This window comes from Xenopus laevis, chromosome 6L (genome assembly GCF_017654675.1).
Source record: "Xenopus laevis strain J_2021 chromosome 6L, Xenopus_laevis_v10.1, whole genome shotgun sequence".
Taxonomy (NCBI): domain Eukaryota; kingdom Metazoa; phylum Chordata; class Amphibia; order Anura; family Pipidae; genus Xenopus; species Xenopus laevis.
The window spans coordinates 23630595-23644913 of record NC_054381.1 but is presented as its reverse complement, the minus strand read 5'-3'; the positions used below and the strand labels follow the sequence as shown (position 1 = coordinate 23644913).

General features: G+C 38.4%; 1 protein-coding gene across 5 annotated transcripts in view; it reads right to left on the bottom strand.

Annotated features, from left to right (window-relative positions):
- LOC108718775 (MAGUK p55 subfamily member 7) overlaps window positions 1-14319 on the bottom strand; it is a 215484-nt gene that overhangs the window by 79996 nt on the left and 121169 nt on the right. For all 5 annotated transcript variants that reach the window (XM_041565831.1, XM_041565832.1, XM_041565833.1 and 2 more), the window contains exon 6: window positions 10030-10107. In XM_041565831.1, the coding sequence (XP_041421765.1) occupies window positions 10030-10107 (78 nt within the window). The remainder of the gene's footprint in view (window positions 1-10029; window positions 10108-14319) is intronic.

Sequence of the window (14319 nt, the reverse complement as noted above, 5' to 3'; positions counted from 1 at the left end):
TATACCCATATCTATATTAACTATAGAGTTTAGTATCACATTAGCCTTTGATATTATGTCTGTCCAAAAAATAATCCAAGCCATTCTTAAAGGGATACTGTCATGGGAAAAAAATTTTTTTTCAAAATGAATCAGTTAATAGTGCTGCTCCAGCAGAATTCTGCACTGAAATCCATTTCTCAAAAGAGAAAACAGATTTTTTTTATATTCAATTTTGAAATCTGACATGGGGCTAGACATTTTGTCAATTACCCAGCTGCCCCATGTCATGTGACTTGTGCCTGCACTTCAGGAGAGAAATGCTTTCTGGCAGGCTGCTGTTCTTCCTTCTTAATGTAACTGAATGTGTCTCAGTGGGACATGGGTTTTTACTATTGAGTGTTGTTCTTAGATCTACCAGGCAGCTGTTATCTTGTGTTAGGGAGCTGTTATCTGGTCACCTTTCCATTGTTCTTTTGTTTGGCTGCTGGGGGGGGGAAAGGGAGGGGGGTGATATCACTCCAAATTGCAGTACAGCAGTAAAGAGTGATTGAAGTTTATCAGAGCGCAAGTCACATGACTTGGGGCAGCTGGGAAATTGACAAAATGTCTAGCCCCATGTCAGATTTCAAAATTGAATATAAAAAAATCTGTTTGCTCTTTTGAGAAATGGATTTCAGTGCAGAATTCTGCTGGAGCAGCACTATTAACTGATTCATTTTGAAAAATTTTTTTTTCCCATGACAGTATCCCTTTAAAGGCATTAACTGAATCAGCATCACAACATCACCCGGCAGTACATTCCACAACCTCACTGTCCTGACTGTGAAGAACCCCCTACGTTGCTTCTAATGAAAGTTCTTTTTTCTAGTCAGAAGGGGAGGCCCCCAGTGCGGTGATCCTCTTTATGGGTAAAAAGGTCCCCTGCTATTTGTCTATAATGTCCTCTAATACTTGTAAAGTGTAATCATGTCATGCCTTTTTTCCAGAGAAAACAACCCCAAACTTGAAAGTCTACCCTCATAGTCTTCCATCCCTCTAACCAGTTTAGTTGCACTTAGTCTCTGCACTCTCTCCAGCTCATTTATATTCCTCTTAAGGACTGGAGTCCAAAGCTGCACTGCTGTTAGTTCAGCTTTCCAAAGTTGCCTCATGGAGTGTTCACTGTAAGGACTGCACTGGTCAACTACAAAAGGGAAAACTAGATAAGATTGTACAACAGCATCAGGAGTTATACTAAAAGAGAATTAGTGAGCCCACAACCTCTCATCAGCGACACCCAATAGAGAGGTCTTCTCATGGACACATCAAACAAAGACATGTTTTGCCTCATGTAGGACATAATGCAACACCCAGAGAGAGAGAAGGAATGATCTATGCAAGGGAGATATTTCCAGTGGTGTTTTGCCCACACCATAAAGCTAAAGCACAACAACAGTAATGCAAAGCTGTTTTGCTATTGCTTCCCAAGAAGCATTAGTCTTCCTTTTACAGGTTGGACAGACTTGCTCATTATAACAAATGATGTATATGTGGATGAATGGGTTCTGTGTAAGTTGCCAGCACATTAGGTTAACAATGAACAGGCATAACGTATTTCATTTCTAGCCTACACAGGTATTACAGAGGTTACAGTAACATGCGGTTTGTGGCCGAGCCAAGAAAATGGGGAGATAAATTGTAAAGACTAACATGTTGTAGAAATGCAGACGCTATCTATTGGGTATGTACTGAAGTTCATGTATATAACGCTCAAAGGGGGGTTTGTAGTATTTAAGGCTGGAGAAGCACCATGGGCTATTAAACTCCAGGCAGGGGTAATGTTAACTTTTATTGAGAAAGAGATAGAAAGTGTTTATAAAAGCTGGGTGATGTGAACTATATATTAGAAGACTATCCCCCATATGCAATAAAAGGCACTAAGTTTGGCTAGGAGCAGTAACCTATAGCAACCAATAGGATCTTTGCTTTTAAACAGGTGACCAGTAAATTCTAGCTTCTGATTGGTTACTGCTCCTGGGCAAACTTAGTGCCTTTTACTACATCACCCCCTTTATATATTTAAGATGGCCAACTACATCGAAGTCATCCCTGGTGTAGCCAGTCCTACACTCAACTTGCATCTAATTCATTAAGAATTCTATTGCTTCATTAAACATTTTTACAAGTTTTAACTGCAACTTACTTGCTGCTTTCAAAGTAAAACTCCCAAACTTGGTTGTCCTTTTATTGGACACCAGTGGGATCACCTGACTATAGTTGGGAAGGGTGGGGCTACAACATGGAGCTGCCCCCTGCTCCTGTGTAAACTATAACAAACAAGGGAAAGGTGTGCTCACCACTAATTCTTAAAAACATTAAGTGTGGGTGCAATGAGGCTGTGACCACAAAATTCACATAGACAAATACAAGAGGTCCTCTGCACTCAACCCATAATTAATTAATATATTAAGCACATTGAAACATTTTGTGCCTTAAGCTACTAAAAATGCATCTGTAGTAGTTCAAGGCTTTAGTGCCTTAAGCTTTAGTAGCTTGAGGCACAAAATGTTTCAATGTCCTTAATCTATTAGAAAATGGCCCTGGGGAGTCAGTGAAAGAAGAACTTACAGTCTTGCTCAAGAATGGATTGTCTTTAACTCTAAAAAAAAAATCTCCACAATGTGCTCCTTAGTGGTGTGGCCCTTAAACCCATATCAGCCCTCAAAAGCATCAAATGAGTTATGTTGGATGTTGAGTTTGTACAACCAATCAATGGCTGTTTTGTTCAACACTATCATGTTTTATGTGAGAGTTTTTCGGTTTCGGTTTTCTGAGTGGTCATGAATTCATGTTGTAGCATTATTGTGGTCATGAATTCATGTTGTAGCATTATTGTGGTCATGAGTGGTCATGAATTCATGTTGTAGCATTATGTGGTCTTCTGTAGTTTGCTCTGGTGAGAAGTCAACACAAAGAAGCAGCTTTAGTACTATTCCTGGGTAGCAGATAAACTAGTCTACAATGTGTCCCAGCTAATGTCCTGAAAAGGTTTGCAGAAATAAAAATCAAAGTAATTAAAGCATATTGGGAGCACACTATTTTCAAATGAACAGTGAGTGTTGTGAATGAATTGATCCTTGGCAGTGACCAAGAATTCTATGATGAAATTCCCAGTGGCTGCAGACTCATAGCAGCCACTGGCACCCTGCATAGTGCAGAATTTCCTGATACCTCTGACCACAGCATGAGTTGCTAGTAGAGTAGTAGGAACAGAAAAACAACCTAGTGTAATTTTAAAGAAGCAAAGTTTCCACAATGATTTTTAATGCTTTTTATGTAATTCTTGAGATGTTCCTTTGTAAGCAGTAAAGGTTTTAATGGTACCTACTGCTACAAGGTTCAAGCCAACATGAATATGCAGATTGCTTAAAGAATATAGTGCACAACTTTCACTTTTGCATTTATGGAACTACCCATATCTTAGGGGGGACCTTTCACCCAGACATTAAATAATGGTACCAGTATGGTTGTAACAGATACAGATAAGGCAAATGTGTTAAATCAGTTCTTTTCTTCAGTGTATACAATAGAGGAGTCTGGGTTCCCAGGCTCACTTAATAACTGCACGAATGGTTCAGCTCAATCTAGTCAGTGGCTGACTCAGGATATGATTCAAAAAGCTTTCATACAAATTAATGTAAACAAGGCTCCAGGGCCTGATGGCATACACCCCCAGGTTCTAAGAGAGCTTAGTTCAGTTTTAGACCAGCCCTTATTTCTGATTTTCTCAGATTCACTGTCATCTGGTATGGTGCCTATGGATTGGAGAAAAGCTGATGTTATTCCAATATTTAAAAAGGGATTACGATCTCAGCCTGGCAATTATAGGCCAGTAAGCTTGACATCTGTGGTAGGCAAATTATTTGAAGGCTTGTTAAGGGATCACATTCAAAATTTTGTCCTAATGAATGGCATTATGAGCAACAATCAGCATGGCTTTATGAAGGATAGGTCATGTCAGACGAATTTGATTGCATTTTATGATGTCGTAAGTAAGATTCTGGACAGTGGGGGGGCAGTAGATGTGATCTATTTGGATTTTGCCAAAGCGTTTGATACTGTGCCCCACAAACGACTGCTTTCTAAACTAAGGTTTGTTGGGCTTAATGAAGTCGTTTGCACGTGGATAGGAAACTGGCTACAGGATCGGGTACAGAGGGTGGTTGTTAATGGGACATTCTCTACTTGGAGTAAGGTTCTTAGTGGGGTCCCCCAGGGCTCAGTATTGGGTCCACTTTTATTTAACTTGTTCATTAATGACTTAGGGGAGGGTGTTGTAAGTAATGTATCAGTGTTTGCAGATGACACAAAATTATCCAGCCCAATTAATTCCATCCAGGATGTGGCATCCTTGCAACATGATCTTGACAAACTGGCAATCTGGGCAGCTAAGTGGCAAATGAGATTCAATGTTGATAAATGTAAAGTCATCCATCTGGGATGTAAAAATATCGAAGCCACTTATACCCTTAATGGGACTGCACTAGGCAAATCCATTATGGAAAAGGACCTTGGAGTCCTTGTAGATGATAAACTTGGCTGTAGCAAGCAATGCCAGTCAGCAGCATCAAGGGCAAATAAGGTCTTGAGCTGTATTAAAAGGGGCATAGAGTCAAGGGAGGAGGGGGTCATTCTTCCACTGTATAGAGCACTTGTAAGGCCCCATCTAGAATATGCCGTACAGTTTTGGTCTCCATCACTCAAACAGGACATTATTGTATTAGAGAGGGTACAGAGAAGGGCAACTAAGCTGGTAAAAGGTATTGAAAATCTTAGCTATGAGGAAAGACTGGCCAAATTGGGGATGTTCACGCTGGAGAAGAGGCGCTTAAGGGGTGATATGATGACTATGTATAAATATATAAGGGGATCATATAATAATCTCTCTAATGCTTTATTTACCAGTAGGTCTTTCCATCTGACACGAGGTCACCCATTCCTATTAGAAGAAAAGAGGTTCCGCCTAAATATTCGGAAGGGGTTTTTTACAGTGAGAGCTGTGAAGATGTGGAATTCTCTCCCTGAATCAGTTGTACAGGCTGATACATTGGATAGCTTTAAGAAGGGGTTGGATAGCTTTTTAGCAAGTGAGGGAATACAGGGTTATGGGAAATAGCGCATGGTCCAAGTTGATCCAGGGACTAGTGCGATTGCCATTTTGGAGTCAGGAAGGAATTTTTCCCCCTCTAAGGCAAATTGGAGAGGCTTCAGATGGGTTTTTTGCCTTCCTCTGGATCAACAGGCAGATAGGTAGTTTTTTAAAAAAAAAAAAAAAAAAAAAAAAAGGTTGAACTCGATGGACATGTGTCTTTTTTCAACCTTACTTACTATGTTACTATGTTACATAAAAAGCTGTATAACAAAAATCCTCTTAAAATTAAACATGAAACCAAAATAATGTTTTGTTTTTTTAAAAAAAACATCCATACTGGTTATAAACTCATTTTAAAGTTTTCAGCTTTCAATCATATATTGACTGCCCTTCCTCTATGCCTTAGGCACACTTTCCATTGTGCACTTCCTAGATGTAACTACCATCCCTACATCCCCCTCTCTCCTCAACATCTAAAAGTGTAGCATGGGCATGAGGTCCCCCATTGTGGCAGATAAATAAGATTTTGGTGTGATCTAAAGCTTTCCTTAATAACAGTGTTCACAAAATGGCTGCTGCCTGCTTGATGTGATTGTGATTTCCAAGACTAAAAGAAACAATGAAAATAATCTATATAGTACAAGTGAAGTCTATTCTGCTTGACTAACATCATAAAATAGCATTTTAAATCGTTTCTTAGGGTGACAGGTCCCCAACAAAATGATCTAGGATGAAAAAGGAGCCAAACAATTAAACAGTAGTGATGGGCGAATTTGCGCCGTTTCGCCGAAAAATTCGCGAAACGGCGCCGGCGTCTCGTTTTTTACGCCGGCGCCCGTTTTTGACGCCGGCGCCCGTTATTCCGACGCTGGCGTCCGTTTTTGACGCCGGCGTCCGTTTTTCGGAAATTTTTTTTGACGCCGGCGATTTTTTTTTTCCGCGGGAGTTTCGCGAATTTATTCGCTGGCGGCGAATCGCGCAAATTCGCCGCGAATTCGCGCCTGGCGAATAAATTCGCCCATCACTATTAAACAGTCTTCATTTAAGTCATCTTCAACAGGTGAAGACTCAGCCTCAACCAATAAATACTGTCTATAAACCACATAGCCATAAGCAATGGGCAATGATTTATGTGCATCACAGTCTCATGGTCTACTGGCGCAATATGCTTTGCTTCAAAAGAGCATAATTGGATGATATTTATTATCTTTAAGACTTCATAGTACTGCAAAGAGGAAAGCTACCCACAAATGTACAGAGCCCCTTGTATAGCCCCCAATGGCCAAACCAACAGATCGCTGGATAATTTAGCAACATCTGTGGTGGACCAAATTTACAAACAAATATGATTTTTCGGCAATCTCCAAAACAACTTATGTGGGCCTTGCAACACATATACCCAGATTCTGATAGAATGCCAGTTAGTTTACTCCACACACAGACAGGAATTTAGGCAAGAGGGATCAAAACCAGCAATGATATCTGCCTTTTTTTAAGGAAGAATGAAGGAATGCCATGAGTGTATTATTAAAAGCTGGTCGCTTATGCATGGTGCTGGGTCACCAAATGAGCCTATACTAAGCCACACTGATCACTCAATGATCACCCAAATCTGATTGAACACAACCCTAAGGTGTTCATAAGGTCATAGCAGATCTGCAATTATCTTGGTTGAGATCCTTGGCTAATCAGATTTTCTATTTATTCCAAGTAGTATCTAACCAAGCCCAAAATCAAACCAGAGAGGTGTTCAACAGGTGTTTTGGTTCTACAGGTGCCTGAGGTACATTGAGCCTCTTGTCCAAGGCAAAGATAAGCTGATAGTGCAGCTTAATGCTGAACAAAATATAATAAAAGGACAACTTCCAAAACTGCCACAGTGTATGCACTTCTTAGGCAAAATTTAATTCTCTAGATTTCATATTATACATTAAAGCCTAGACATTCTGAAGTTCACTTCATTCTTCACTCAACCAATAACTGGAAAGGTTCTGGTCAATCAGTAACTTACTACTACCTGTATCAATACTGTGTCCCAGCGGATTTTGCTGAAGATCAAATGAAGTATAAATTAAATGGAGTTAAACTTAACTGACAACACTGTAAAGGAACATGTCAAGATGATTAAAGTTTTGTTTTCAAAAACTGGTTCCATATCTTGTCCCACTGTTGAGATTTAGATTATTCTACTGAGGGGGGTCTGTGGTCTTTAAGGAAACATCTTTCTGAGTGGAAGTTTCAGACCCATACTTAAGACATTTGCTCCTATGCCATTGTGTTGATGGACCCTCATGCCTCTTTAGTCTACAATTTGTCATAACGTCTGCATCCAATGGCATAAAAAGCTCACAAAATGTTTTGTGATTCTAAGTGGAAGCTTCTGCCCCATACTTAGACATTTGTTGCTATTCCCTTGTGTTGATGGACCCTCGTGTCTCTTTAGTCTAGAGTTTGTAATAACTTTTGCATGCACTTGCATAAGAAGCTCACAAAATGTTTTATGAAGTACCCGACCAAACCACAGCTGGAACTAAAACCTGAGCCACAAGTGGAATGGAACTATAAATTCACTTGATTGTGGATTAGGTGGGATTTTTAAAATCCAGGGTCTTACATTTAAAGCTTCAGAACGAAAAAGTTGTTTGAGTTTATTTCAGTGGAAGAAATATTAACCCATCCACATTCTAGCTTTACTGCCATCACACTCCATTGCCATACCATAGCAGCTTCTCCTGGTTTTCAACCTGTTAATAGAGATAAAAAAAACCCACAAAATTGCATGTTCCCTATCTGAGTTTAGCAACAGCTCAGCGCCTGCATCCAGCATCTCTCATCCAAACACTTCATCCAAAGGAACGTATTTCACCAGCAGCGTTTCATGTTGATTTAAGAAAATGTAACAAAAGATGTGCAAAGTCGTCATCTGGTAGAAATTTTGTTTTTTTCCCTGTGTTTTATGCTTGCTAATGTACATAATGTTTTGCTTCTTAATCTTGTGTTGGACAGTCACCACTTTCTTTAATCTGCGTGAATTCCTCGCCAAGAACTGGAAAACGGGATTCTTCATGGATTCTGAAAGATCTAGCTCTATAAAACATCGCCAGTTGAGCGAGGCACTGGTAATGCACATTAATGCTCTGAATTTAATGTATAGTATTGATGTGTCTCCCTAGAAGTAATACAATCTGACTTAAACATACTTATGCTCATAACAAGGAATTACTAGCACAGAAATGTCTCCCTTGGAAGTGCTTTTTGGCATCTTATTTTGCTTTAAACATTAAATGGTCCCAATCAATGTTTTGCCAGTTTGCACTGTGCTGCTTTATGTGCCTCACACTCTATGCACACATAATAAGCGCGACCCCAAGGCCTCGGGACACTCAGGGAGGGAAGGTGAGTGGGGATTTGTTTTATGTGTTGGATGCAATGAAAAATGCAGTCACGTATAGAAGGCCAATGGCCTTAATGTGAAAAGACAGGAACTTGGTAAGGCCTTACTTGAATAAAACAAGTGTTGGGATGACTGAAAGATACTTTACGGGGTTTATTTATCAAAATCCGATTTTCTCTAATTTTTTTAAAATACAAAAGTCAGACCAAACTAGAATCCACAATGTGACCTTATTTATTATAAAAAAAAAGAAATAAAAAAAAAAGGACGATTCAATTGGATCGGGGACAAACTCGATAAAATCAAGTGAAAATCTATTTTTTTTTGGTATTTGCCTGAAAAACCAGAATTTTTCAGATTTTTGCCTGAAAATAGTCCCATTGACTTATATACAACCTTAGCAGGTCTGAGAACTTTCAGATTCTGACTTTTTCCATCCTCGGGGTATAATAAATCTTTAAAAATTCGAAAAAAAAAAAAATTTCCCACTTAAAATTCGGATTTTATAGTAAAAATAAACCAGAAAAATTAGAGTTTTTGGTATTCAGACTTAAATAAATAATACCCTACAAGTAGGTGCCACATAGTGCCAAGCAAGAATTCAACTATTCCTTCCAGAACAGAAGAATGTAGGTATGAGTGTGGCCACTCATTTTCTTTACAAAATATATTGTATGGTGAATACATATTGATGATTAATTTTATGGAAAACCCCTCATCTAGAATCCCCAGGTCCGAAGCATTCCGAATTATAGATCCCATACTTGTATAAGTCACTGGATAAACTTTAGAAGAACATATATCCTAAAGCTATATAAATAAATGTTAATAATAATAATAATACTAATAAAGTGAATGTGAGATCACCCCAGGGTGTGCACGCTCTAGTCAGACACTACACACTATTTCTTTCAAACGGGCAATAAAAGCAGTAGTAAGAGATGACAAGCAGATTTTTTTTGGCGTTTAACAGAATTATGGGTACAGGAAATTGACTACTCCATCACTGTCAAAAACTTGTTTGCTGAGTGGACTTTTTTAGGCTATGACAATGATTTGGAAAGCTATCCTGCGCATGAATGACTGCTGGCGCAAGTGGAGGCCCCGGACAGGTCCCCCCCAATGTTTTTCTGCACTTTATTCCTGCGCTACTAACTGTCATTTATCTCCTTCATTAAAACAGATGTTCCGTCTTTCTGTATTTGTCTACAGCATTCTTCCTGTCTGTCTCTTTCCCTTCATTGCTGCTAAATGACCAGCCTGGCTCTCCCCGCAGAATGGGAAGCTGCGATGTTAATTAAATTGCTAACAAGCTAAACACACCTAGAAAGCATTGGTTTTACTTAAGCTTGAATGTAAAGCAAATTAAAGTCAGCCTGGACCCGCCGCTGACAGCACTTATGGAAAGCTTTTCAGCACTGCTGCTTGCACCCAGTGAATGACTTTCATATGTTCCTACTGAGACAGGAATAGCACACAGGGCAAGCGGTCAGGCTAACAAACATACATAGGCCATACTTACTTCTTCTGCCAAGGCTGTAGCGCTGTGGATAACGGGCATGGGGTTCTCCTTCTCATAGTAATGCAATTTTTCATGTATCTGAAAAAACAATAACGGAAATATGATTAAGCACTTAGTCTAATCCTGCATTTATTTCAATACAGTAAGACTTGACAAAAGGGGCGATTTATATGGTGTGTTGCTTTAGCCCCCTGGTATGAATATGATACAGCATACACACATAGTGGATTCTTCATGCACACGTCTGTAAATAGTGAATCACCTATAATTTACATCATAATATGCAGCATTAAAGGGTGTCGCTCAGCAACACGGTATGGTAGCAGGGGGCATGATTTTTTCTTTATAAAATCAACTCAAAAATTAACTATTCTGCACGTGTCTCTATCCCTTTAAGGCCTAAAGCAATATTATATAATATACACATGGCACACGGACACTAATGTAACGCGGTGGAGCCCTAACTTGGGAAGTTACCCAAGTCATCATTAGCGTCTGCTGAAGTGTTATATATGAAGTCAGGTGGAAAAAATGTTTGGCATGTAGTTCAACCCGAAGAATAACAAGAGAGCGTGTGTATTTTGTGCGGTGCCACCATATTGCAAAAGCAATCACTTGAAATATTCTGCCTAATGCTAGAACACTTTTATAGTTCCACTCGCGAATGCCTCTGCTGAGAGATTACCGCCTCGCCTAGTAAATGTGCCATTGCACTGAATTCAACTTGGCTCATTGGCCCGTAGGAGTCCTTGGAGGCTGCTGCTCGTATAATAACCTGGAACTTGCCATGCAGGCACATATAGTGATGTAATCAGCAACTGCTGCTCTACACTGGAGATATATATATATATATATGAATTGAAACTCAATAGGATTGTTTTGCCTCCGATAAGGATTAATTATATAGTTGGAATCAAGTACAAGGTACTGTTTCATTATTACAGAGAAAAAAGAAATAATTTTTTTTTAAATTTTTAATTATTTCATTAAAATGAAGTCTAAGGAAGATGGCCCCATTACACATACATATATGTAAGTTTTAAAAGTACCTGCACTCTTACTCCTCAATTCACTTGTGGGTGCTTGGTCAAATGTTGTGTACAATTTCCAAAATGGACCAGCACTCCAAATCAACGATTTATTGTACCATCACTCGTGTATCCAACATTTCGGTGTTTATCAAAGTAAAGTTACAATAAATCGCTGATTTGAAAAGATTCGGAATGCTGGTCCACATATGTATATTGTGCTCTCTATGATATTTGTATTTCTCAAAGCACGGAAACTCAGATTTAATTTTTTAATATGACAATTGATTAAAAAAACGATTTTAATTCACATTAAACACTCAAATATATGCACCAGCACTTGAATCTGTTTACAGCCACCCTCTGCAGCAATAATACCTTGTTCACCTTTCAGCTGATCTCACTGATCCCAAACAAGGCCAAGAACACAAAAGTAAGTGTCCTACAAATGGACCATGTCCCAGCCCTGATCTCCTTCCAACTGAGAGTCTGTAAGTCTCTTTAGAAATTGAGAAGCACAAGTATCTTACAACTAACCTCAATAACATGGAGAAAATCTGCCAGAAATAAATGTACAAAATTAAATATTTAAATGCAAGGGCTGAATACTTTTGGAAACCGCATATTTAATTTTTTTTTTATCACTTTCTTAATATGCTTCCATTTAACAGTCACATAAAAAAAATGTGGTTTGCAGCTTTAAAAGAAATGTAACCCTAAAAAATGAACGAGTTAGTCGAAGCACTTTTACAATTTACATCCATTAATATTTAAATAGTTTTCTTAAAGTGTTCATGCATACAACTGTGACTGTTGGTCATTATGGATGAAAATGTAATTTCCTAAGAAAAGAAATGATTTGAGATGTTGCTCTGTCTAGAACTGACCATTTACATTCCATTGCTCTTTTTACTTTTGAGGATATAAACAGTTTTTAAACTAATATTTAACGGCAATTACAATATAAATCATTTTGTTTATGGTTGAAAAATGCTTAGGAGTAAATTGTAACGGATGTATTGATATTTTTATCTAACATTCTTATAAACATTCAATAATAATTAGTAAATAATGATTATATATGAATATATATATATCTATATATATATATATATATCGAGATTCGGGCAGGATTCAGCCTTTTTCAGCAGGATTCGGATTCTGGCTAATCTCTCTGTCCGAACTGAATCTGAATCCTAATTTGCATATGCATATTAGGAACAGGAAGGGAAATCGTGTGAATTTTTGTCACAAAACAAGGAAGTAAAAACTGTTTTCCCCTTCCCACTCCTAATTTGTATATGCAATTTCGAGTTCGGTATTCGGCGGAATCTTTCGTGAAGGATTCGGGGGATCGGCCGAATCCAAAATAGTGGATTCGGTGCAACCCTAATATATTTATAAACACAATATTACGTTTCCCAGGAGACCAAGGCAAAACAGTGTGAATTCCAGGAAACCATGATATCTGGGAAAGAAAAAACACAGCTCGTCTGAATGGGACCGCATCAAAATGGCATTAATTCCAGGAAATCTTAAAACATAATAGGGGTTCCAATGTATACACAAAACCTCAAAATTCAGTAAAACGGAATCATAGTCTTTAGGTATTATAAAAACTTTACAGCAAAAATGCACACTGTTATAGCCCGGGAAATGTGAAAGAAATACAATTTATTTTTTGAAAAACAAATTAAGTTGATAAAAATATAAAAGATTAAACATTAAAATTGACAAAAAATGTCAAATGCAAAGTGAAAATTTGGATGAAAAAAACAAAAACAAAGTATAGAGCCAGTGCAAGTGGTTAGGTATATAAATTCATGTTGATAAAAAAAATTAAATATTTTTTAATATTTGTTTTCCAGTGTCTAGGGGAAAAAGACAAATAATAATGACAACCCCCCCCCCCCCACTTCAAAAAAAAAAAAAATCACCTGGGGTATCACTATATTGCAGGGGTGCAGGCTAAATTCTACATGCAAAATAGATTAGGAAAAAGAAGACAATTATCCTGACGTAATGTAAGAATGTGCATGCAAACTACCAATTTATAGGGATAAAGTTTCCACCCTGCCCACACCAAAATTAGGATGCTCCCAAAGGTTCCCATGAAATATAATCTCTATAAAGTGACGTGGAACATGTGGGGGTTAGATAACAGCTTCAAATAAAATATGGGCAAGTAAAATAAAGAGCGGTCAGACTAAGTCAAGTAATAACCTCCTAAAAAGAAGATGCCAAAAAGGCACAAAGACAAGGAACTAGGGACCAGGAAAGGGTTTTCTGTACTTCTGCCCCTCGGATTCCCTTTAGGCTGCCGTCCTGTAACCCTGTTATTGTAAAGATGCATGAAACTTCATAAAAATGTGTTTTAATGCCTGCAAAACATATTCTGATGGATTCCTCAAAAGACGCTGGTGGCCCACATGAGGTCTTATTAAATGTCTGGCACAGACAGGCCTATTACAAGAAATCCAAGAGGAAGATGACAGCATTCTATTACTATGATTACATTAGCAGACTCTGCCAGGGGAGGGCTTGCAGTAACACTACAGACAGCACTACTACATTAATTCACCGGTGTCCAGCTAAGCCATGTATCAGCTACTTTCATCATTAAATAAGTGCCCATTAATCCTCCATCTGATTTTCCCTCAGACTGGAGAGAAAACATTGGATTTGCTCACTTAATTTTTTTTACGCTTATTTTATTCTTCGTGCTGTCTAAGTGCTAAGCTAGAACAATTGCACAGCTGTGGGACAAGAACTCCAGAAAAAAAAAAATTCAACGTAATAAATGTAAAAAAAAAAAAAAAGAAAAAAAAAGAAGAATTATGGAGGTGGCAGTGAGATACAGGTTGTAGACTGGGAAATGGCACTGGCTGAGGAAATGAGTTCACAGTTACCTGGAGTCAAATCTACATTTCGCACTTGAATCAGCTCCGAGATGAAGCCAAAGCCCCGGTTTCTGCGGTTAATGAAAAGCTTGCAGATGCCTTGAGCGATCAAACGTGCAAGGAAAGGAAAACTGTGGTCGGGAAAAGCGGAGAGAAGGATTGGGGCAAAGTGTGTATATTTTCCATGTTTTCTGATGTTTGCGGATTGGCCTACATAAACTCCAAGGTGTTTGGTTGGTGTCATTTTTTTTTTTTACACCTCGTCACAATAAAACCTCTAATCGCTCTGTTTAGCGCTGGGTGAAAATGATGTATCTGCTCATAAAATATTCATTAAAATGGCAGCAAACGAGCACCAATTA